The 19,329-nt window shown below is 40.0% G+C and overlaps 1 protein-coding gene across 4 annotated transcripts in view; it reads right to left on the bottom strand.

Moving 5' to 3' along the window:
* LOC139040203 (acyl-coenzyme A synthetase ACSM3, mitochondrial) overlaps positions 1–19,329 on the bottom strand; it is a 23,714-nt gene extending 4,385 nt beyond the window's left edge. The window contains exons 1-11 of one of the 4 annotated variants that reach the window (XM_070484740.1): positions 19,190–19,329; positions 18,373–18,472; positions 13,910–14,179; positions 13,094–13,304; positions 8,769–8,976; positions 6,320–6,463; positions 6,049–6,205; positions 5,694–5,773; positions 4,308–4,431; positions 3,336–3,416; positions 613–714 (exon numbers count right to left, since the gene is read on the bottom strand). In XM_070484740.1, the coding sequence (XP_070340841.1) occupies positions 613–714; positions 3,336–3,416; positions 4,308–4,431; positions 5,694–5,773; positions 6,049–6,205; positions 6,320–6,463; positions 8,769–8,976; positions 13,094–13,304; positions 13,910–14,110 (1,308 nt within the window). In that variant the 5' untranslated portion in view covers positions 14,111–14,179; positions 18,373–18,472; positions 19,190–19,329. The remainder of the gene's footprint in view (positions 1–612; positions 715–3,335; positions 3,417–4,307; positions 4,432–5,693; positions 5,774–6,048; positions 6,206–6,319; positions 6,464–8,768; positions 8,977–13,093; positions 13,305–13,909; positions 14,180–18,372; positions 18,473–19,189) is intronic. The other 3 variants (XM_070484742.1, XM_070484739.1, XM_070484741.1) reach the window with 3 other exon arrangements.

Raw genomic sequence — 19,329 nt, 5'->3', positions numbered from 1 at the left:
AGACAGTATTTTTGGTTTTGTATTTTATTTTACACAAAAACAATTGGTTCTGTAACATTGGCAGGAAGAACACTGAAGTGTTGTTACATTATGGAAAATTCACTGACAAGTAAAACCTGGAACTTTGATTATATTGATGTAAACTTTGCTCTAATTTGCATACTGTGATTAGAGATGAAAATATGTTTGCAAAGAGTAAGGAGCTTGCAAGGCCTCTAGTGAAAGAAATTACTTCATCTCATTGTTCATTCTCTCTTCCTCTCCCTCCTCCCAAGACACGAGACCGCTAATTAGATTTCAGGAAAATGACTGGGTCCTGTTTTATAGTGGAGAGGATCAATGGATATTAAGAGGGCTGTCTTCCTTCTAGGGCTCCCTCCTCTTGCCTTCATGGGCCTGGGGCTGTGATGTAGCTTCAGGGGACCAGCGTGCCCGTCTCTAGTAAGGATTTGGGTGTTTCTTCAGTTCCCTGTCTGAGGGATTACTAGTCAGGACGATGAATCTCTCAGAAAAGGTCAAGTGCCTAGGTGTGTTTTGTGGCAAGTCAGGATAGTTACCAAGCACTTTTGAGAAATAAATAGAAAATAAGACATTATTTAATAAGTCTCTTACTACATAATGAGTAAAAAGGCCAAATGGTCGGGTAGGGAGAACTTGAATGCCGATATCTCCTTCTTGTCCAGGAGGTAGAACATTGCCATTTACATCTAAAATCTAGGATAAAACAGGACAATTTATTTAAGAGAATTTTTATTTAATGCTGCATCTTAAATCTTTGCATGTTCTATTTTGTTACCATTTAAGAATTTAGACTTCAAAAAGAACTTTAAGTATACTTTAAATTCCTAAGAGAAATGTATTTATTTAAATTCTTATTGCAAAATATATATAAAATGCAAGTTAACAAAATGTGAAAGAAGAAGAAAAATTTTCTTTCATTCTACCATCTAGCAATAATCACAATTTGGTGATATCTTTTGAGACAACATAGACACCAGGAAAAAATAGGAGCACTTTATAATGCACTGTTTATAAACTGCCTTTATCATTTAGCAATATCTCTTGATTGTCTTCTCCTCTCCAATCAATATTTCATTGGTGGTTTTCAAACTTTGTTTAACTGTAGAACAAACAAAACCTGACTTCAGAAGCCCAAGAGAAGTCAGCAGGAAAAGGGGAATGTTCTCTGGTTGAGATAGTGGTGGGTCAGCCAAAGCCTGGCTCTCTCAGCCTCTCCCAGTCATCATGGTTCCCTGAAGTGCCTGATGGAAGCTACCAATTATTAAGCACTTACTGCATCCCGAGTAATAAATGCTACAGCTCTAAGTGCTTCACGTTTTCTTTAGTCCTTACAACAGTCCCATCTGGTTAGAACTATTCTTAGGCTCATTTTATGGAGATGGATAGTGGAGATGATTGCACAACATTATGAATGTATTTAATACCACTGATTTGTGCACTTAAAAATGGTCAAGATGGTAAATTATATGTTATGTGTATTTTATCACAATAAAAAAAATTGGAGAAAAAAATGAAGGTAGTGATGCTGCTGGGGGATGCATGGCAGAGCAGTGTTTTCCTCTTGGCCACACCCTTTTGCATTCAATTATAGTTGCTCCAGAAAACCACTAGGCTTGAATTACTGAGGAACTGGTGGTACACTGCAGTTGGGATCACTGAGTACAGCTGCACCTGTGAGACCATCACAGCAATGCAGGTTGGGAACTGTCATTAAGAGGGGAGAAAGGAACACAGCTGTGTGAAAGGCCAACTTGATTGCTTGTAACGCAGACATGATAATGCTTAATTATCAATATTTCTGTCTCTAACTGAAGGCAGCCTACAAGCCAATGAACTGTTGCTAAGCCTGTTTACAGAATGTAACTAGGGCTCCCCTACCATCTCTTCTTAAAAAAGCTTTTCAAAGGCAGGGAGTGCAAGAGAGAAGTGAATAATAATAATGGCACCTATCTTCCGGACCTTTATTATGTACCAAGTATTTTGCTATGCTCTTTAGAGATGTTATCTCATTTAATCCTCACAAGAAACCGATAAAATCAATTCTGTTCTTACGATTACCAGCCTTCTCAGTTTGTCTGGGAATGAGGCAGGAGAGTGTCCCTGGGATGTATGACTTTCACTGCTAAAACCAGGCAAGTCCCAGGCAAACTGAGGCAAGTTGGTCACCCTCGTCCCCATTTTACAAATCAGGAAACTGAGGCTCTAACAGCTTATCCAAAGACACTCAGCTAGTGAAGAGCAGAGCCAGGCCTGACTCAGCAATCCCATCTTTAGACAAGGTTCCCAGAGCAAAGTTAAAGTAAGGGAAAGAGCCCAGCATCTGGCTTATTCTATAAACAGTGAAATTAGCAATGAATCTCATCTAAACTTTCTCAAACTCACCTGATCATAAGAATTACCTGGAGCGCTTGTTTAAAACATAGATTTCAGGATCCCATCCTGAATCTATTGAATCAGACTCTCTACGGCAGGGGCTGAGAGTTAGCATTTTTAACAAGTGCCCCTGTGATTCTTATGATCAGATAAGCTTGGGAAACATTGATCTAACCTACAACTAACCCTCATTTAAGTTTGGTTCTGAGCTCTCCATTCTGTAAACTCATCCATTTTGTGTTCTGTTGCTATGGTTTTCTCTCAGGTGTTAGTGTAAGTTCCTTTGGCTATGCCTAGCCTTGGCTGGGTTGATCTGAGAAGAATTCGAACCGTGTGCAAAGCTTGCAGATGGGATCATAGGATGCCCCCTAGGGATCAGGTGGTAGTAATGGCAGTGGTTATGGAGAGCCAGGAAATGGCCAGGGGAGGCTGGGGCAAGAGAGGGAGAATGCTGCCGCCACTATAAACTGTAGCCTCTTTTGGCCTACTTGACCTCATCAGGAGGTCTTGACCTCCCTCACCAGAAGGGGCAGGGTGGTGGTGTGGTTAAGAGCAGGGATACTGGAACCAGACTGCTTGGGATTGAATCCCAGTGCTAGAAGCTACTAGCTGTGTGACCTCAGGGAGTTCCTTACCTCTCTGTGCCTCATCTGTGAAATGGTTCTTATAATAATATGTCTCTCATAAGTTCCTTCTTGGAATTAAATGGATTAATATTTGTAAAATACTTAGAACTGCTTGGCACAAGCAACTGCTTTGCAAAATATTCAAGGCCAATAAACTAATGTTTCTAACCCAGTTCTATCTTTACATAGAAGTTAAGATAGGATGGAAATGACCTGAAATCATCACCACAACTAAGAGTGTGGGGAGGGTAGAGGTGAGGTGAGTGGTAAACAGGTTGGGTTGTTGAATATTCTCCTGGAAGAGGATGTGCCAACCTTAACGTCAAACGCAGGAGAAGGCTTTCCCATTGAGCCAGGCTTCACTTTCATTCCCTTAAAATTTCCACAGATTAGCACCTAGTTAGGAAGAAGAAGGAGTAAAGTAGTATTACAAGTAACTTAAAATTCATTTATTCATTTACCTGCGCTCATTCAACAATATTTATTGAGAACTTACTATGAACCAGGCTCAAAATAAAACAATTTCTCTGCTCTTGTGGAGTGTAGAGATAGACACTAAATGAATATATATATAAAATAAAGTTATAACACTTAATTTATCATTACTAAAATATCCATATTTATGAAAACATTTGTACTCATATTAGCATGATATGCTGTTTCTACTTAATACATCTGTCAATTTCTGTTTTTATTTTTGGTATTTTAATTTTTGACCAGGTACTACATTCTGATGGTTTATAAATTGAAGCATTACAAAAAGACACATCGTGAAAAATTTCTTTCAGCCTTTCCCTTATCTGCTCTATTCTACCCTTCCCTTTCCTTACATAATAACCACTTTTGTTATTATTTCATTCATCTCCTCTATAATTTCTTATTATTATTTCTACGAGCTCTTTAAATAACTCTTTTAAGAGTATGCCTGCCAAGGAGTTGTCCAGTAAACTCACAATACTTCAAGTAACAAGGAACTCAGCAGCCCTGACTAATATATAGGGGAAGTCTCTTTCTGTAGATTTAGCATGTTTTCATTTAAAACATATTTTAATGCCCTCACTCTGATCAGTTATATAGTGGTTTTCCTCAATGAATGACTATTTAAACAACTGTTATAGAGCTTTTTTGCAACCAGCTTCCCTCCAGCTTTTTTTTTTTTTAACTATTCTTCCAACCACTCCACTCCCTCCTTATCCCTCAAAGAATCATAAGGTCATAATAAACACTTTGGTTTTATTCATCCGACTAATCAAGTCCAGCCCTGTCTTTTCAGTGAGGTCCATGTACCGTTTCAGTCTGTCCATATCCTTCGTAGATATCCAGACCTGTCCTGTTTCTCCACTGTTCAGTCACTTCAGGGTTGATGGGTTCCCCAGCACTCACGCAGTGCTTTAAGCTTTTGAACTTATAGCTTCTCAGAAAACAGATAAGTTAAATTTAGGAGGAAGAATGGAGAGAAATGGAAGTTAGGATGATTTCCAGTGAAATTTCAATATAAAATGGGTTGTAGTTCCTTCCTTACTTCTCCCTCCAATACAAAATAAATGAACCATTCTAACACATAGAATGACTCCCAAAACACCAGCTTTTCTTTTTCTTTTCTGCCTTTAGTTTTTTTTGGAGGGGTGGGGTGTGACTTGTTGCAAAAAAAATGGTGCCATCCTCAGGCAAAGTACCACATAATAACATTTTAAATCAGTGATTAAAAGTTTACCATGTCTGGATAAATTGTGGAATATTCATGCAATGGAATACTATGCAGCTGTAAAAAAAAAAAAAAAAAAAAAAAAAAACGAGGAAGCTCCTGGACAGTGCTGTCCAATAGAACTTTCTGCCATGACGGAAGTGTTCTATAATCTGCACGATCCACTACAATATCATCTAGTCCTGTGTGGCTACTGAGTACTTGAAACATGATTAGTGCTACTGAGGAACTGAGTTTTAAGTTTAATTTAAATTTAAATTTAAATATCTGCATGTGGCTAGTGGTTACCATATTGGACAGCACAGTTCCAAGATGTATATTTAGGCAAAAAAGGGAAGATTCAGAACTGTGTGCACAGTATGTTTCCATTTATCTTTATAAAACAGTGGAGGAGAACATAGGCACATTGGCTTGTATGTGCACAGATTTCAGGGAGAAGGAGAATGGAGACTGAGGACAATGTTTGAAGGATGACTTTTAACTATATATTCTTATAGACTTATTGAATTTTACATCATATGAACTACTTCCTATTCAAAAATTTAAAAAAATAAATTTCAAAATATTTACCAATCCACCCTTTCAAATGGAATTCATAATAGAATAAAAGACATTCATCCTTTTTCCTATTTGCTGGGATAAGGTTCCAAAAAGGAGCAATTTCTCTATTTTTGCCGCTCAGGTAACAGTCATCATCCAAAAGATTAAACACCTTCTCACCCATAAGCACAGGGCTCTGAGGTGTACCTGGGGCTTTACCCTCATTTTTCTCTCCTTGCTTGGGGCAGCCTGCCCTGGATGCAGTAATTATCACTTACAGAATGAAAGCAAGAAGGAGAAGGAGGAGGAGAGATTGTTAAATCCCGGACCTACTAGTCTGGAGCTATGTTTCAGGCAGAAAGATCTTTTATAGCTTCCTCCTCCTCTCCCTTCCCCCAACTAGGTGCCTATTTACCAGCCTTTCTTACCTGCTCATATCACTCTGTACAAGCATTCGGTATGCAGTTGGCGCTGAACAGAAGACTGTGATGGGAAACTTGGAAAGTGTCTGCAATGTAGAGGTAAACTCTTGGTCTTATGACAACATTAATAAGTGCCTAAATGTCTAGGGTAGGCACAGCACCACTTAAACATTCTTTATTCTAACATGAATGCACTCATGCCTTTCCTCTGTACATCTTTTCAGAATAACTGACTTCCCAGATGTGACATATCTTAAATCATGTTGTCTACTCTGATTTCTGCAAGTTACTGTATTCACCAGTCCTGTCAGTGACACTGCTAATGCATCTCTAAATGTTGACCTCTTGTGCTCTGCCTTACTTGCAAGATGGAAGTTGGCTCAAAACGTGGCAGATAATGTGCAAATACACATGCTCCCTGGATCCATGGAGAAAAAACACTGCTCCATGCAGACTTTGCCCAGCCTGTGTCTGAGGTATTCCACATCACATCCGAAGGTGTTAAATCCAGCCAGAACCTGGGAAAACAAGGAATAGCCCTGACATATACAGGAAAACAAATTTAAAAGACCAATAAATGGATCATCGCCTTGGCAGTTTTGACACATGAAGCTGCGGTTCTGTGAAAGTACCTTCCATTTACAGATAATCCTAAGCCAAAACTGCTGTGGGTGTGTCCGGTCATTTTAGGAGGTCCACTTGTTCCACTGGTGAAGTAAATGGCCATCATCTCATTGTGCTTTGTCTTCACGCAGGTGTGGTTGTCACTGGCATGTCTATGAAGGACAAACCACAATGATTCTGCACATTAGACACAGCGTCAGAGACTGTCACCACAGAAAAGGATTCGAGAAACCGTCTACTCGGACCCCTTCATCTCATGGATCAGGCCCCAGTGACTCAAGTCGAATTCCAAGGTAAAAGCCATCTCTCTCTGCATCTTTTTAGGTGCGTTCCAGAATCAAACTAAACTTTGCCATCAACAGCCCATTTATAACAGCCGATTTCATAGCTTTTTACTGTATGATAAAGAAGAGTTAAAGCATTTTAAAAATTCCAGAGTTTTATCATACCACCAGCAGAATGAGGATTCTGTGATCTTGTAATCGTGGATATATGAAAAACTGCCCCTTCCTCTTTACTGTGGATGCTTTAAAATGTGTTTTTTTTAAAAAAAATGGGTATGTTCATGGAAGTCCTGGGTAATAGTATAAAGCAGGGATCAGCAAACTACAGTCCCCGGGCCAAAGCTGGCCTGCCTCCTGTTTTTGTAAATGAAGTTTTATTGGAACACAGGCATGCCCATTCATTTGCATATTGTCCATGGCTGTGTTCACACTACAACAGCAGAAATGAGTAGTTGTGACAGACACTGCAAAACCTAAAATATTTGCTATCCACCCCTTTTATAGAAAATGCTTCCTGATCCCTGAAAGGACAGGTTTTCTGTTTCCCACAAGAGAGTCTACACAGTTCTGAATATAACGCACAGTAAGACTGAAGAGGATCTAAGCATCCATCCAGGGATGGGAGGGCTGCAGTAAAAGAGAAAGAAAACGTTTAGTTCTGAGGGATAATTGGGCTGCTCTATCAGTCATACATTAGGGCAGCTGAGAGGAGGTCAGCTCTGCACATCCAGTGTCTAAGAGGCACACAGATTTTATCTGGAAGTATTGGGTTGAGAATGGATGAATCAGAAACATCCAGGCCATGAGAAATAGAAAAGCTATTTTCAAAGACTAGCAAAGCTAGACCAAGTGTTTAGTCTATGATTCCATAATTATCTGCCTTAAAAATAATTAGTACCTATCACTGTGTACCTATGACTTCTATCATAGATACAGTTGCTTTGGAAACCTAAGGCAGGGTTATCGTACCAAGCTCTCACTACTGGAGGCAGTAAACCTAACAGTTAGGAGTATGGGCTCAGAAGCCAGACTGCCTGAGTTTGAAACCCAACTCTGCCAGATCCTAGCATTTGACCCTATTCATCTGTGTAATTATAGTACCTGCCCTTAGGTTGTTGTGAGATTTAAATGAGTTAGTATATCTGAAGTGCTTGGAACAGTTTTTTGCACATAACCAGTGCCATATAAATGTTAGCCTTATTGCAATTATAACATTGTTTTTGTTAGAATAGTACCTGGCCTTTGGTAAGAACTCAATAAATGTTAGCTACTTTAGAGAAAGTAGGAATAAGTTCATAGTTGCAAGCATGCTTCCAAATCCTTGAGTAAAGCATGCTCATTCTAGAGAAGGAATTTTCTGCCAAATATAACCAATGCCTGGTAGCAGTTCCAAGTAACCCTAGAAGCACCCCCATAGGAGAGCGTGAACATCAGTATAATTCAGTTTTATATTTGCATCCATTAACATTAAGTGTTCTTCTTATTATAACCTGCTAGAAGCATTGCTGTCAGCAAGAGAATTATATAGTCTACACAGAAGGATTGATAGCAGTCAATTTCCCTGGGAAATGATGACAGCTCTGTGGTTGATGCTGTGACGCACCTGCTAGATCCCACTGCAGGAATAAAGGACTTAGCCCCACAAGCGCTGATAGCCCTCTTTAAAGATTGCCTTGGCTGAAGAGAGCTGCCTTGCTCAAGGACACGCCACCTTCAAGGGACAGCCGGCACTAATTACTGATTAGTATGGGCATATAAAGGCCAGGACCTCTTACTTTAGCTGGGAACAACTCTGAGGGGCTATCCAAAGTCCAGAGGTCCCAGTGGGTTGGCTGAGGGCTTTTTGGGGAGTTCATGGCAGATAAATTTCTTCCTCTGCCCAATTCCACATTGTTCCCCTTCGTTCACAGGTGTTGATCCCAAAAGAACTCCTTAATAAACTTCTTACACAAGTAATCTCTGTCTTGGGGTCTGCTTCCTGGAAATCCCAACATACGAAAACACTCCAAGCTGCTTCCTGCCTCAGAGCTTTGCACTATTAGTGCAGAAATAATCAGTTGTTCCCTTTGCCTATTGTTTTAATTTTCATTTTCCTGATCACTTGTGGGTTGAGTAACTTTTCAATTTGCCTTTCTTTTGGGGAAGCTGTTCTACAACAGTGATGGCTACTCACTTCATCATCTCCTTGAGGTTCCCCCACCCCTCTCTGGGCTTCTGAGACACAATTAGCTTGGAGTGCAGATTTTCACATTTAGATGCAACAGCATCTACTGCTGGGGCTAAAACTTCATTGGTAATAATGCACTTTGCTTTTGAAGATTGTAGTCTGTAGAGGATGTCTTTCTGGGTCAGCTGAGTGGTTCCTGGAATTACAACCGTCCCTAAAGGAGCAGAAAAGAAACAGTGTTTAGAAGGAAGGATTTCCTTCATCATGTTCGTTAGGATAGTGTCGATGGTTCATGTACATTCTGTAATCTCAGAATGAGTTAGAGTACCAGCAAGGGATCTATTTGTCTTCCTTTCATTATTTTGCTTTGCCTTTCTTGGGCTCTCAAAGTTATGACCCTTCTAACCTAACATGAAAGGGTATTAAAAGCTGGATGATTATCTTCTGGCTGAAGATCATTCATACTGCTCAGCTTGAAGAGGGTTTTGATTGAAAAGTAATGTTACCAATGTTGATTGAGTACTTGAGTGCCAGGTGCTATTCTAAGTGTTCTGCATGTTTTAACTCATTTGATCCCCACCCAAAACCCCCAAACACAAAAGCTGTGAATAACTTGCCCAAGATCACCAGTAGGAAGTGGCAGTGTAGGAACTGAACCCTGCAGCCTGACCCCAGAGCTGTACACTTAACCACTTCTGTCCAGTGTCTCTTAAAATGGGCATGACTGTTTGATGGTTTCTTTCCAAAGGGAAGAATTAAGGCATTCATCTTTTCTGTGCTGCTATTCCGACCTGCTGTGACTTCCACTGTGAGGTGTAGTGGAATGGTTCAGAGTATGTCCTGGAGCCAGATACTCTTACAGCTTGGCCTTGGCAAGCCACTTCACTTCCATGAGTCTCAGGTTCTGCCTGGTCGTTCCTGGACTCTTGACACTGACTCATCTTTATTTTGGCAAGGACAAGCCCCTTCAATGGAATTCTTCAGGAAACAGACAACCACGACTAAAATTCAAGTTTCCTCAGAATATCTTCCCTTTCTAAACATGGCAATGTAATAACAGGTTTTTACTCCAAGGTTATTCCTTAAAGATGTGCCACCTAGGGATAAGTAGTTAGCCTCCCATGGCCTAACACTTTTCCATAATTTAAAGGCACTCTCTAGCAGTAAGCCCACTGCCAGCATTTCATGCCCAGAAGAAGCACTTTTTTAAAAACATTACCCTTAGAAAATTAATTTCTGCCAATATATAATTCATATCATATCTTTAAAAGAATCTATTAACAGTGATCAATCTTACCTATTAAAACTGTTTCCTGTCCAAACTAATTATTCTGGGAAACATTACATAGTTTCTTGTCAGGGAGCACACTGTTACTTTAAATAAAAAAACAATCTTCCAGAATTACTCTGGAGTAATGTCCAAGTTGATTATAAACACAATGGATTTGTTTATTCATTCATTCTTTTAAAAATATATATTGAGAGCCTACTATGTGGCAGACACTTTTCTAAGTGCTAAGGATACAGTAGAGGTCCCTGCCTTCATGGATCTTACATTCTAGACAGACATTAAGCACATACACAATATCAGGTGATAAGTGCTGTTTAAAAGGATAGGGAATGACCACTTTGGGTGGGGTGGGGGAAGCTGTTTTAGATAGGGTGCCTAGGATGGCCTCTCTGAGGAGGATTCCTATTTATATTTGTTTCATGTAAAAAAAAAAGTTCAAAACTTCCAGAAATAAAATGTCCATTTCTGCTTCATAGTTGTTATTTTGCATAAGGGCATAGGCATTGACACATGCTACTGACACCGGATAGAGAAAGCCCTGTGGAGCAGCAGAAAGAGCTCTGGGCTGGACATCTGGGCTCCAAGGTCCTTGTTTTGCCTATTTCCCTAATCAAGGAGTGACCTTGGCCAAGTTGCTGAATTTGGACCTTGCTTTCCTCATCCACAAATTAATGGGAGGACTAGTTCCTTGTCACTCGAAGGGTAGCCCCTGGACCAGCAGCATAGACATCACCTGGAGTTCTTAGAAATGTAGGATCTCAGGTCCCACCCAGGCTTATTGGATCAGAATCTGCATTTTAATGAGATCCCCAAGCGATTCACATGCACGTCAAAGTTTGAGAAGAATGAACTAGATGATTTTTAAGAACTGTTCCTATTTTGAAATTTTATGAAAATTCTAGAAAATGTTGGTGAGTGCCTTGGGCTCCAGTACTGACTTGCTGAGTGACTTTGGGAAAGCGAGTTAATGTTTCTTCCCCCTCATCTGTGGAAGTTTTGGCTTTCCTGTTTATAAAATGAGGCTTCTCCTTCCTAATCATAAGGCTCTTGTGAAGACAAAATGAGCAAATGAGAGAATGTTTATTATAATGCCAGAGGGACTACATCCATCTAGAAACTTCCTAAAGATCTGTGGACTGAGATGGGTGTTATACTAGCTTTTTGTGGTAGATATTACTTAAATAAGGGACCAACTCATTCAGAATTGATATTTTTTAATAATTATATACTGAGATTTCTGTTGAAATGGGATTTGGTCCATAATACATAGAGAAGAGTTTTATAATTAAAATGTGATATGAGAGTTTGTTGTTGGCACTGGGGGCTGTAGAGCAGATCTCTCTGAGAGCTTGGAAAAAAAGGAAATAGATTGCCTTCCAAGAGCTAAACCATAAAGTCAACATAAAATAGACTAGAACAGAGATTTGAAAAGTCAGTGTAAGCAGACATCATGATTGACAGAGTAGCAAGATTAAACTGTACCCTGATATACCTGTTCCCTGTGGCTTCAGAGCAAAACAAATAGAGATAGAAGCTGCCTGCTGAAGAGCCTGTTCGCCTGCAGAGGCCAGTTGTTCTTTCTGGACTTTTTTTTTCCTCTAAGATTCCCAGTAGATGTTCAATAATTCTCCTTCCTTATTCAACTAATATGAACGGCTTTCTGGTCCTGGAAATCAGTGAGTCCCTTCTAAGACAGTGAGCTTGAGCAGCTTTCAGGAAAGCAATCATTTCGTTAAAAAACTGTATAAAAGTGGACTGTGCAACTCTAGTGTCTAATTTCTATTTAAACATGAGATTAGAGCATATAACTCTCCTCAAATGTGAGTAATGATTATAATAAACTAAGAATGGTTACTTAATATAATGATTTATTATGACAATAGAGATACTAATTAATTCAACAAATATTTCACTGAGCATTTACTATACGCCGGTCATTGGAAATGCAGAGATGAATATATCACAGCCATTGCCTTTTAGGAGCTTACATAGTCCTTTGGGAATGACAGATTTATGATAAAATAGTATACCCAGACAATATAGTACAGGTTAAAATAGAAATACATACATGTTTCTTTGGGGAGCCCAAAAAAGAAAGTACCTGGATTGGGACATCAGGGTGGGGTTGCCTAACATTAGAACTGAGACTTGAAAGTCTAATAGGAGTTGCCCAGGTGGTCAGGCGTGAGAGAAAGGCTTTCCAAGAATAGGAAACTGTGTCCACAAAAGCCATGAGACGAGAGAGACCACAAACCTTATAGGAAACCATTTGTCATGGCTAGAGTACAGAGTAGGAGGGTGGGGAAATGAGAACAATGAAGGGAAGATAACCAGAGCCTTCCGTGACACACCTAAGTAAGTTCAGATTTTATCTGGTAGGCAACAGGAAGTTATTAAATAATGTCAGGTAGCAAAATGGCAGGATAAAATGTGTGTTCTAGAAAGAACCCTGGCTGTGGAGGATGAATTGGATTGGAGTGCAGTGTGGGCACACGTGAGACCCAAATTAGGGAGACTTCTGGGGAAATCTATTCAGGAGATGTTAAGTAAAGCAAGGGCAATGGAGTTGGAGAAGAGGGACTCTAGAGGCATGCAGAAGGTCAAATTTACAAAACTTAGGAACTGATTAGGAAGGAGTCTAGATGCCTGGCTTAAGGCACCACAAGAATGGTAATAGACCATGAGGGGAATAAAGGCAGGAAACAAGAAGTGGCATGGGTTCTTTGAGTTTGTGGCTGCCTTGAGTTTCACATGACTATGGGTCCTATGGGAGGAGAACAGCAGTAGGTATGAGGGTACATGATTGTTGATTGGCATTCATATAATAAAACAATTTCATTTTGAAAAACCCAATTCCCAGTTTAGGTCAAAAGACATGGCATGTTTCTAATACATTTCTAAGGTTCCTGAAAATAATACAATATTGTGAACAGTTCCTCAAATAATTTACCCAAATAAATGTTTTCTGATTAGTTAGATGTTTTGGAAAATCTCCCGTCCAGCCTCCTTTAAACTGAATCAGATTATGAACATTACTAACCTGTTCTCAGACAGGCTATGTTTGCAAGCCACCACTCTGGGATCCTGGGCAGAATCACAATTACTCGATCTCCCCTTTGTAGAGCACAGGCTTCTGCAAGTATATTGGCAAATTTCCTGGACAAAGATCCCAGTTCTTCAAAACTCCATCTCACTTCTTTTCCATTTCCACTTACCCACCAGAAGGCTGGATTGGAAGGTCTCTTTCCAGCCTGAGGAAAGACAAACCACTCATGGATTTAAAGGTGGTTATGCAGCTAAATTCTATTTCAACTGATTTACTGGAATATTTCCTCTGAAGAAAATTCACAAGTCATTATTGGGACATACATGGAGTATTTGGAAATAACTCTGAGGTCCTTATTTCTGGATGTTGAGAGCTATGTCATTTCCTCTAGCACATGTCATTTCTCATTGAGCCTGATTATTTTTCTTTCCAAAAAGTTAGAATTCTTGCCTCCGTTTATATTTCTCTCAATGCTGTTTCTAAGCCTCATTTCCTAACATTTCTGACTCTTGGAATCACTTTTCACTCTACTCCTTTTTGTTTTTTAAAAAATTAACCTATAATCATACATTTTTGTAACCCAGGCTTTATGGACCAGGAAACTTAAGATGTTGAGCCAGATAATTTTCTACTGTGGGAGACTGTCCTGTGCATTACAGGACATTTAGCAGCATCCCTGGCCTCTACCCATTAGCACCACCTTCTCTCAAGTCATGGCAACAAAACTGTCTCCAGACATAGCCAGAAGTCCCCTGGGGCAAAGTCACTCCCGGTTGAGAAACTATAGCCTGAATGATCCTTGCTCCATACCTTTTCCGTATTGGTCCATTTGTCCAGGACATCTTTAGCAAAGTTAAAATACTCTGGAACCTCCAGTTTGAAGTCCTGTTTTATGGATTCATAGTTGGAGAAATTCTGAGGGGTCACTATTCTGTAATCTTTATGCACTGCTCTCACAGAACCAGGAACTGCTAGGCGCTGAAAACACTTGGCACGAAGTAATATCTCCATGGTGACAAGAACTAGAATCAGTCTTGTTGGATGTTTTAGCACTCAGGATTTCCACGGAGATCAATCCATCTAAAAGTCAACCAAAAGGACAACCATTTGTTTCTGTCCTAAAGGTAGCCAAACACCAAAGCAGCTAAGTTTTATTATTCTTATTAAGAATCATCATAACAGTACCATTTTCTGAGCACCCACTATGTTCCAAACACTGTGCTCAGTGTTTTACTTACATCCGATTTATCATTAAATCTTCAGAGTAACCCTGTGAAATGGATACTATTATCATCTCTGTTTATAGATAGAAAATATGTCTACTAAGAGGCTGTCGTAGTCAGCTCTGGCTGCCATAACAAAAATACCATCAACCTAGTGGCCTAAACAAACAGACATTTGTTTCTCACAGTTCTGGAGGCTGGGAAGCCCAAGATCAAGGTGCCAGCTGATTCATTTCCCCCCGAGGGCCCTGTTCCTGGCTTGCAGATGGTCGCCTTCTCTCTGTGACCTCACATGGTGGACAGAGAGAGAGCAAGCGAGCTCTGGTTTCTCTTCTTCTTGTAAGGATACTAATCCCATCATGGGGGCCTCACCCTCACGACCTCTTCTAAACCTACTTACCTCCCAAAGACCCCACCTCCAAATACCATCACATTTGAGGAGTTGGGACTTCAACATGTGACATTGGGGGGACACAAACATTCAGCCTGTAACAGAGGCACTGGTTGGATTTGAACCCAGAGCTGTCTGGTCCCAGTCTATTCTCCTGACTACTACATGCTATTGTGTCCCATTAGCATTTCTAAAGAAGTAAAGACCAAGGTCACCCAGTTACTCTCAGTGAAAGCAAAGGGCTAAGCTGTTTTATTAATCAAGAAAATTGCTACCTTTAATCTGTAAATTTATATATTCAGAAGATTTTCATAAACAGAATACTCTGCCTCAAAGTATTAGGCATTTGTAAAAGTTAATCTAGAAACAAAAAGAAATATAAGCATATAGCAACAGCCAATTATATATCCTAGACAGGGTAAATAAAATTATAAAAAATATTTAACACACTTGAATAACTTTGTAAATTAAAATTAGGTGAAAGATAAAATAATACTATATTATAAAATGTATTTTATGTTTTGTAAATTATTATTAAGAAACAAGTTCTTTTTTTAAGCCTTTTTATTTAATATCTTTCACCTGCAGATTTCAAAAGTAGTGCAGGAATGTTTAGGAGAATGTTTCTCAGTGGATAATCCATAGATGAAGCGGCTGAGAGGAGCCCAGTATCAATCAGGCATGAAAGCACTGTGGGAGGTCCTCTAGTTTATAGGCTGCAGCTTCCACGCTCCCAATCAGCACCCACGCTATCTTCAAGTCCAGGCCTGGAGCTGCACTTACTGGAGATGTAATAATAGGGCTTTAACCTTTAGGGTTTTTGTGGGGGAGGCCCCTCTGGGCCACGCAGCCCTCCCTGCTTCTGTGGGAAATCATTTGATCATGATGGCATTGACTTGGCTGAGGTCTCATAAAGGAGGCTGTTAAAAACAGAGTTCTAGGAATTATAGGGTTCTCTTCTTTACACTTTCCATAAGCTTCCAAATTTCCTGCAATAAAACACTACCCTCACATTCATTAAATCGTCATTTTTACCTGCAATTCTAACTGTGTGGTGTATAAAGCAGTGTGGCTATGTGGAAGCATTTCTGTATTGATAAATTGCCAAACAATAATTAATAACAGATGTCAGCCATAAGTTTTACCCTAAATAGACCTGGTGTTTGGGCATCATGTTGCTGCACCCAACACACTGGAGATGTGGATTTGTCTTCAGACTCTTCCACCTGTTTGTGTGAACACCTGACAAGTCAGTGAGCTTGAGCCCTCTGAGATCAACTCCTCACTTTTCACCCAACTCCTCACTTTTCACCCGCAAAGAAAATGGAGCCCCAGAGAAGGGAAGCAACTTGCTACAATGTGTCGTATGAGTTAGAACTAGAATTCCTAATTTTGGACTCCTATTTGAGTGTTCCCTTTACTACAGTTCAACAGGATTTCCATAGAGCAGTGATTCCCACCCTGACTGTATATTTGAATCACCAGGAATGCTTTATAAAAATACCCATGCCTGGGTCTTGGACCAATTAAATCAGAATCTCTAGGGGTGGAGCCTGGGCATCATATTCTTAAAAATTTCCTCAGAGGATTCTAATGTGCAAACAAGGTTGGGAATCTCTGATCTAGAGGCTATGTTCTGTGAAACAGCAGCATCAGTACCACCTGGAAGCTTAGAAATGCACATTCTCGGGCCCCGGTTTCACATTTACCAATAGAACCTCCATCAGAGAGTTGTCCAGAAGATTAAATAAGATAATGCATGCCAAGTGCTTATCATGGTGCCTAGCATATTACTATCCACTGGAACATGAGTTGGCAAGCTTTTTCTATAAAGGACCAGATAGTAAGTATTTTAGGCTTTGCAGGCCACCTGGTCTCTGTTACAACTGCTTAACTCTGGTTGAGATGGTAGCCATTGAAAATACATAAATAAGCAGGCATGACTGTATTAAAAAATAAAACCCTATTTATGGATACTGAAACTTGAATTTCAGATAATTGTCATGTGACGTGAATTATTACTTCTATTTTGATTTTTTCCAAATATTTAAAAATGTAAAAACCATTCTTGGTTCACAGGCTGTACAGAAACAGGTAGAGGGCTAGATTTAGCCCATTGGCCATAGTTTGCTGATCTTTGTGCTAGAATGTGAGTTCTACGAGGGTAGGGGCCTTGTCTGTTATGTTCACAATACTATCCCTGGGAACTGTAATAGTGTTTGGCCCATAATAGGCGCTTATTAAATATTCGTTGAATGAATAAACAACTTTTCCAGAAGGGAGAACTTTTACACATGGTTTTATTTCAATAACTCAGGATTATAATAGACCTGAGAAGTGCCTCCTTAGCTTTAACCAGATTTATGTGATACCTGCACTGTTCACATGTGGGTATTTAAATTTAAATACTACGGAAGAATCAGTTTTTCAATCACCCTAACTATATTCAAAGTGCTTAATACTCACGTGTGGCTAGTGGCTACTGTATATGGGTCAGTGCAGACCCAAAACATTTCTATCATTGCAGAAAATTATTTTGCACAGTGTGATCTATGTTTATAATAGCTCACAACTAGAGTGACATGAAGCATTAAAATACAGCAAAATTAAGGAGAAGGGTCCCCAAGGTAAAATTTTTCTAAGGGTTCAGGGTTAGTAAAGCCTTTCCCATCACTGTTCTCTTGTGTAAGGGCTAGGAGAGGGTAAGTGTTACCAGAAAGCTCTTAGAGGTTCTCTTAGGCTCTAGGAGAGAGGCTGCTCTTTAGAATATAAATAAACCCCAAGTCCTCAAACATCGTGTCTGGCAGTGGGGTTGAGGGGAGAGGGAACCACCCTTCTCTGGTATTTGCTGGCACGTTACAGGCCTCACATTTGGCAGCCGTCTCCCCTCTTACACAATTAGCATCAGGTTTCCTTCAACTGAAGGAACAAGTTAAGTAGTCAACACCCAGTTTTTAGTGTTGTAACTTTTCTGTCTTTGTTTTTAAATTTTTCTGGATAATGTCTTCAAAGGGCTCAAGAAACATAAAAAGTACACAATGAAAAATCTGCCTCCCAGCCCGAGTCTCACAGCTCCCCAGTTTCGTCTCCCTCCCACTCGCTCAGGGAACCACTATGATTATTTCCATGTATCTTTTCAGAGTTTCTTTATGTGTATTCAAGCAAATATGACTGTTGATTCTTATTTCTTCACCACTTTTACACAACAGGTAGCCTAGAAGACACACTATTCTGTCTGTTAAAAATAGTTTTCTACAGTGAAATTGTGGAGTACACGTATCAGTACACAGAGATCTTCCTTACTCTGTTTTTGTTTGTTTTTAAACAGCGGCATGGCATTCTAGTCCCCTATTCATCATCATTTGTTTCCAATATTTTGCAATTTAGATGAAATTTTGAAACTATTTCCTTCACCACATTCAGAATCCTTCAAATAGACATTGAAAAGAAAATTGACCAGTCATTTGGAGCTTAAAATCAGCCAAGCCGTTCTGTTCCACCAAAAAGAAAATATCAACACTCCCCTCATCAAAACTGTAAGGTTCCCTTCTCCCCAACAAAGTTATGTTCCTGTCTTTTCACTGATCTCAACATTGCACAACATCTGTTTTCAAAGTCTCCAATATTCTTTGCCAGTGAAAAAGCTGACATAACCTTACCAGTGTGAGTCCAGATTTTTATACTGAGCCACAGAAAACTCTTCTGAAAGACAGTCCCACTGTTGGTCAGATGGGCTTTTGAAAGTAGCGAAGGTCTCATCTGAAAGGCAAGCTCTACAGCCATAAAAGCAGCAGTGCCAAGGGAGCCTTAGCCTCCCCACATCTCTAACAGCACCTCCCCCGCCAAGCAATCCAAGCAATCACAGTGCCTTGGCATACAGAGCCTCCAAGCAGGGTGGAGCCCCTACTATTCTCCCTAACCCTACCAAGACCCTGCCTTAAACTTCTCTAGAGGATTTTTGGAGCTGCCCTTGACTACCTAATGGAGAAAAGTGGCTGCCCCCCAGGTTATTTTCTTAGATTTGCATGTACATGTTTCCAGAAGTTGCCTAGAGGTAGTTGGCATACTATCTGGATGATGCAGAAAATGAATTCCTATCTGCCACTGAGCTGGGTGGGGAGCTAAGTAGACAGTACAGTGAAAAACTCAGCTGCTACTCAGACTCAGTTACATTTTTTCTAAAACATTTAATGGCATTAACACGTACACATAGTTTTTAAAAAATTAAATAGCACCAAAAGGCTTAAAATGAAAAACTCAGCTGCTATATTTACAGCCTTTTGCGTGTACGTACTGCTGGTCACTTACTAAATAATATTCCACAACAACTCAGAAATTCTGATAGAAACACCACGGCTGACCAAGACTTCAGTGAGAGCATTTTTGATTTGTTGGTTTTGTTTGTTTGTTTGTTATCTTTGCTCGAAAGTGCCTGCGCCAGCCCAGCAAACCTTGCATCGGAGACAAAATACTCACTAAAGTGACAGATTCTGACACAGCTGGAGATGATGGCAGACCTGTTTCCTAGAAGAGCAGCCCGAAAACGTAAACTCTCACACCTGCTTCAGTCCTGGGAGCAGCCAAAAGAAGAGAGAGGAGCAGTCTGACAGTTGGAA

This window comes from Equus asinus, chromosome 14, assembly GCF_041296235.1.
Source record: "Equus asinus isolate D_3611 breed Donkey chromosome 14, EquAss-T2T_v2, whole genome shotgun sequence".
NCBI classification, from domain to species: Eukaryota; Metazoa; Chordata; class Mammalia; order Perissodactyla; family Equidae; genus Equus; species Equus asinus.
This window is presented reverse-complemented; position numbering and strand designations above follow the sequence as displayed.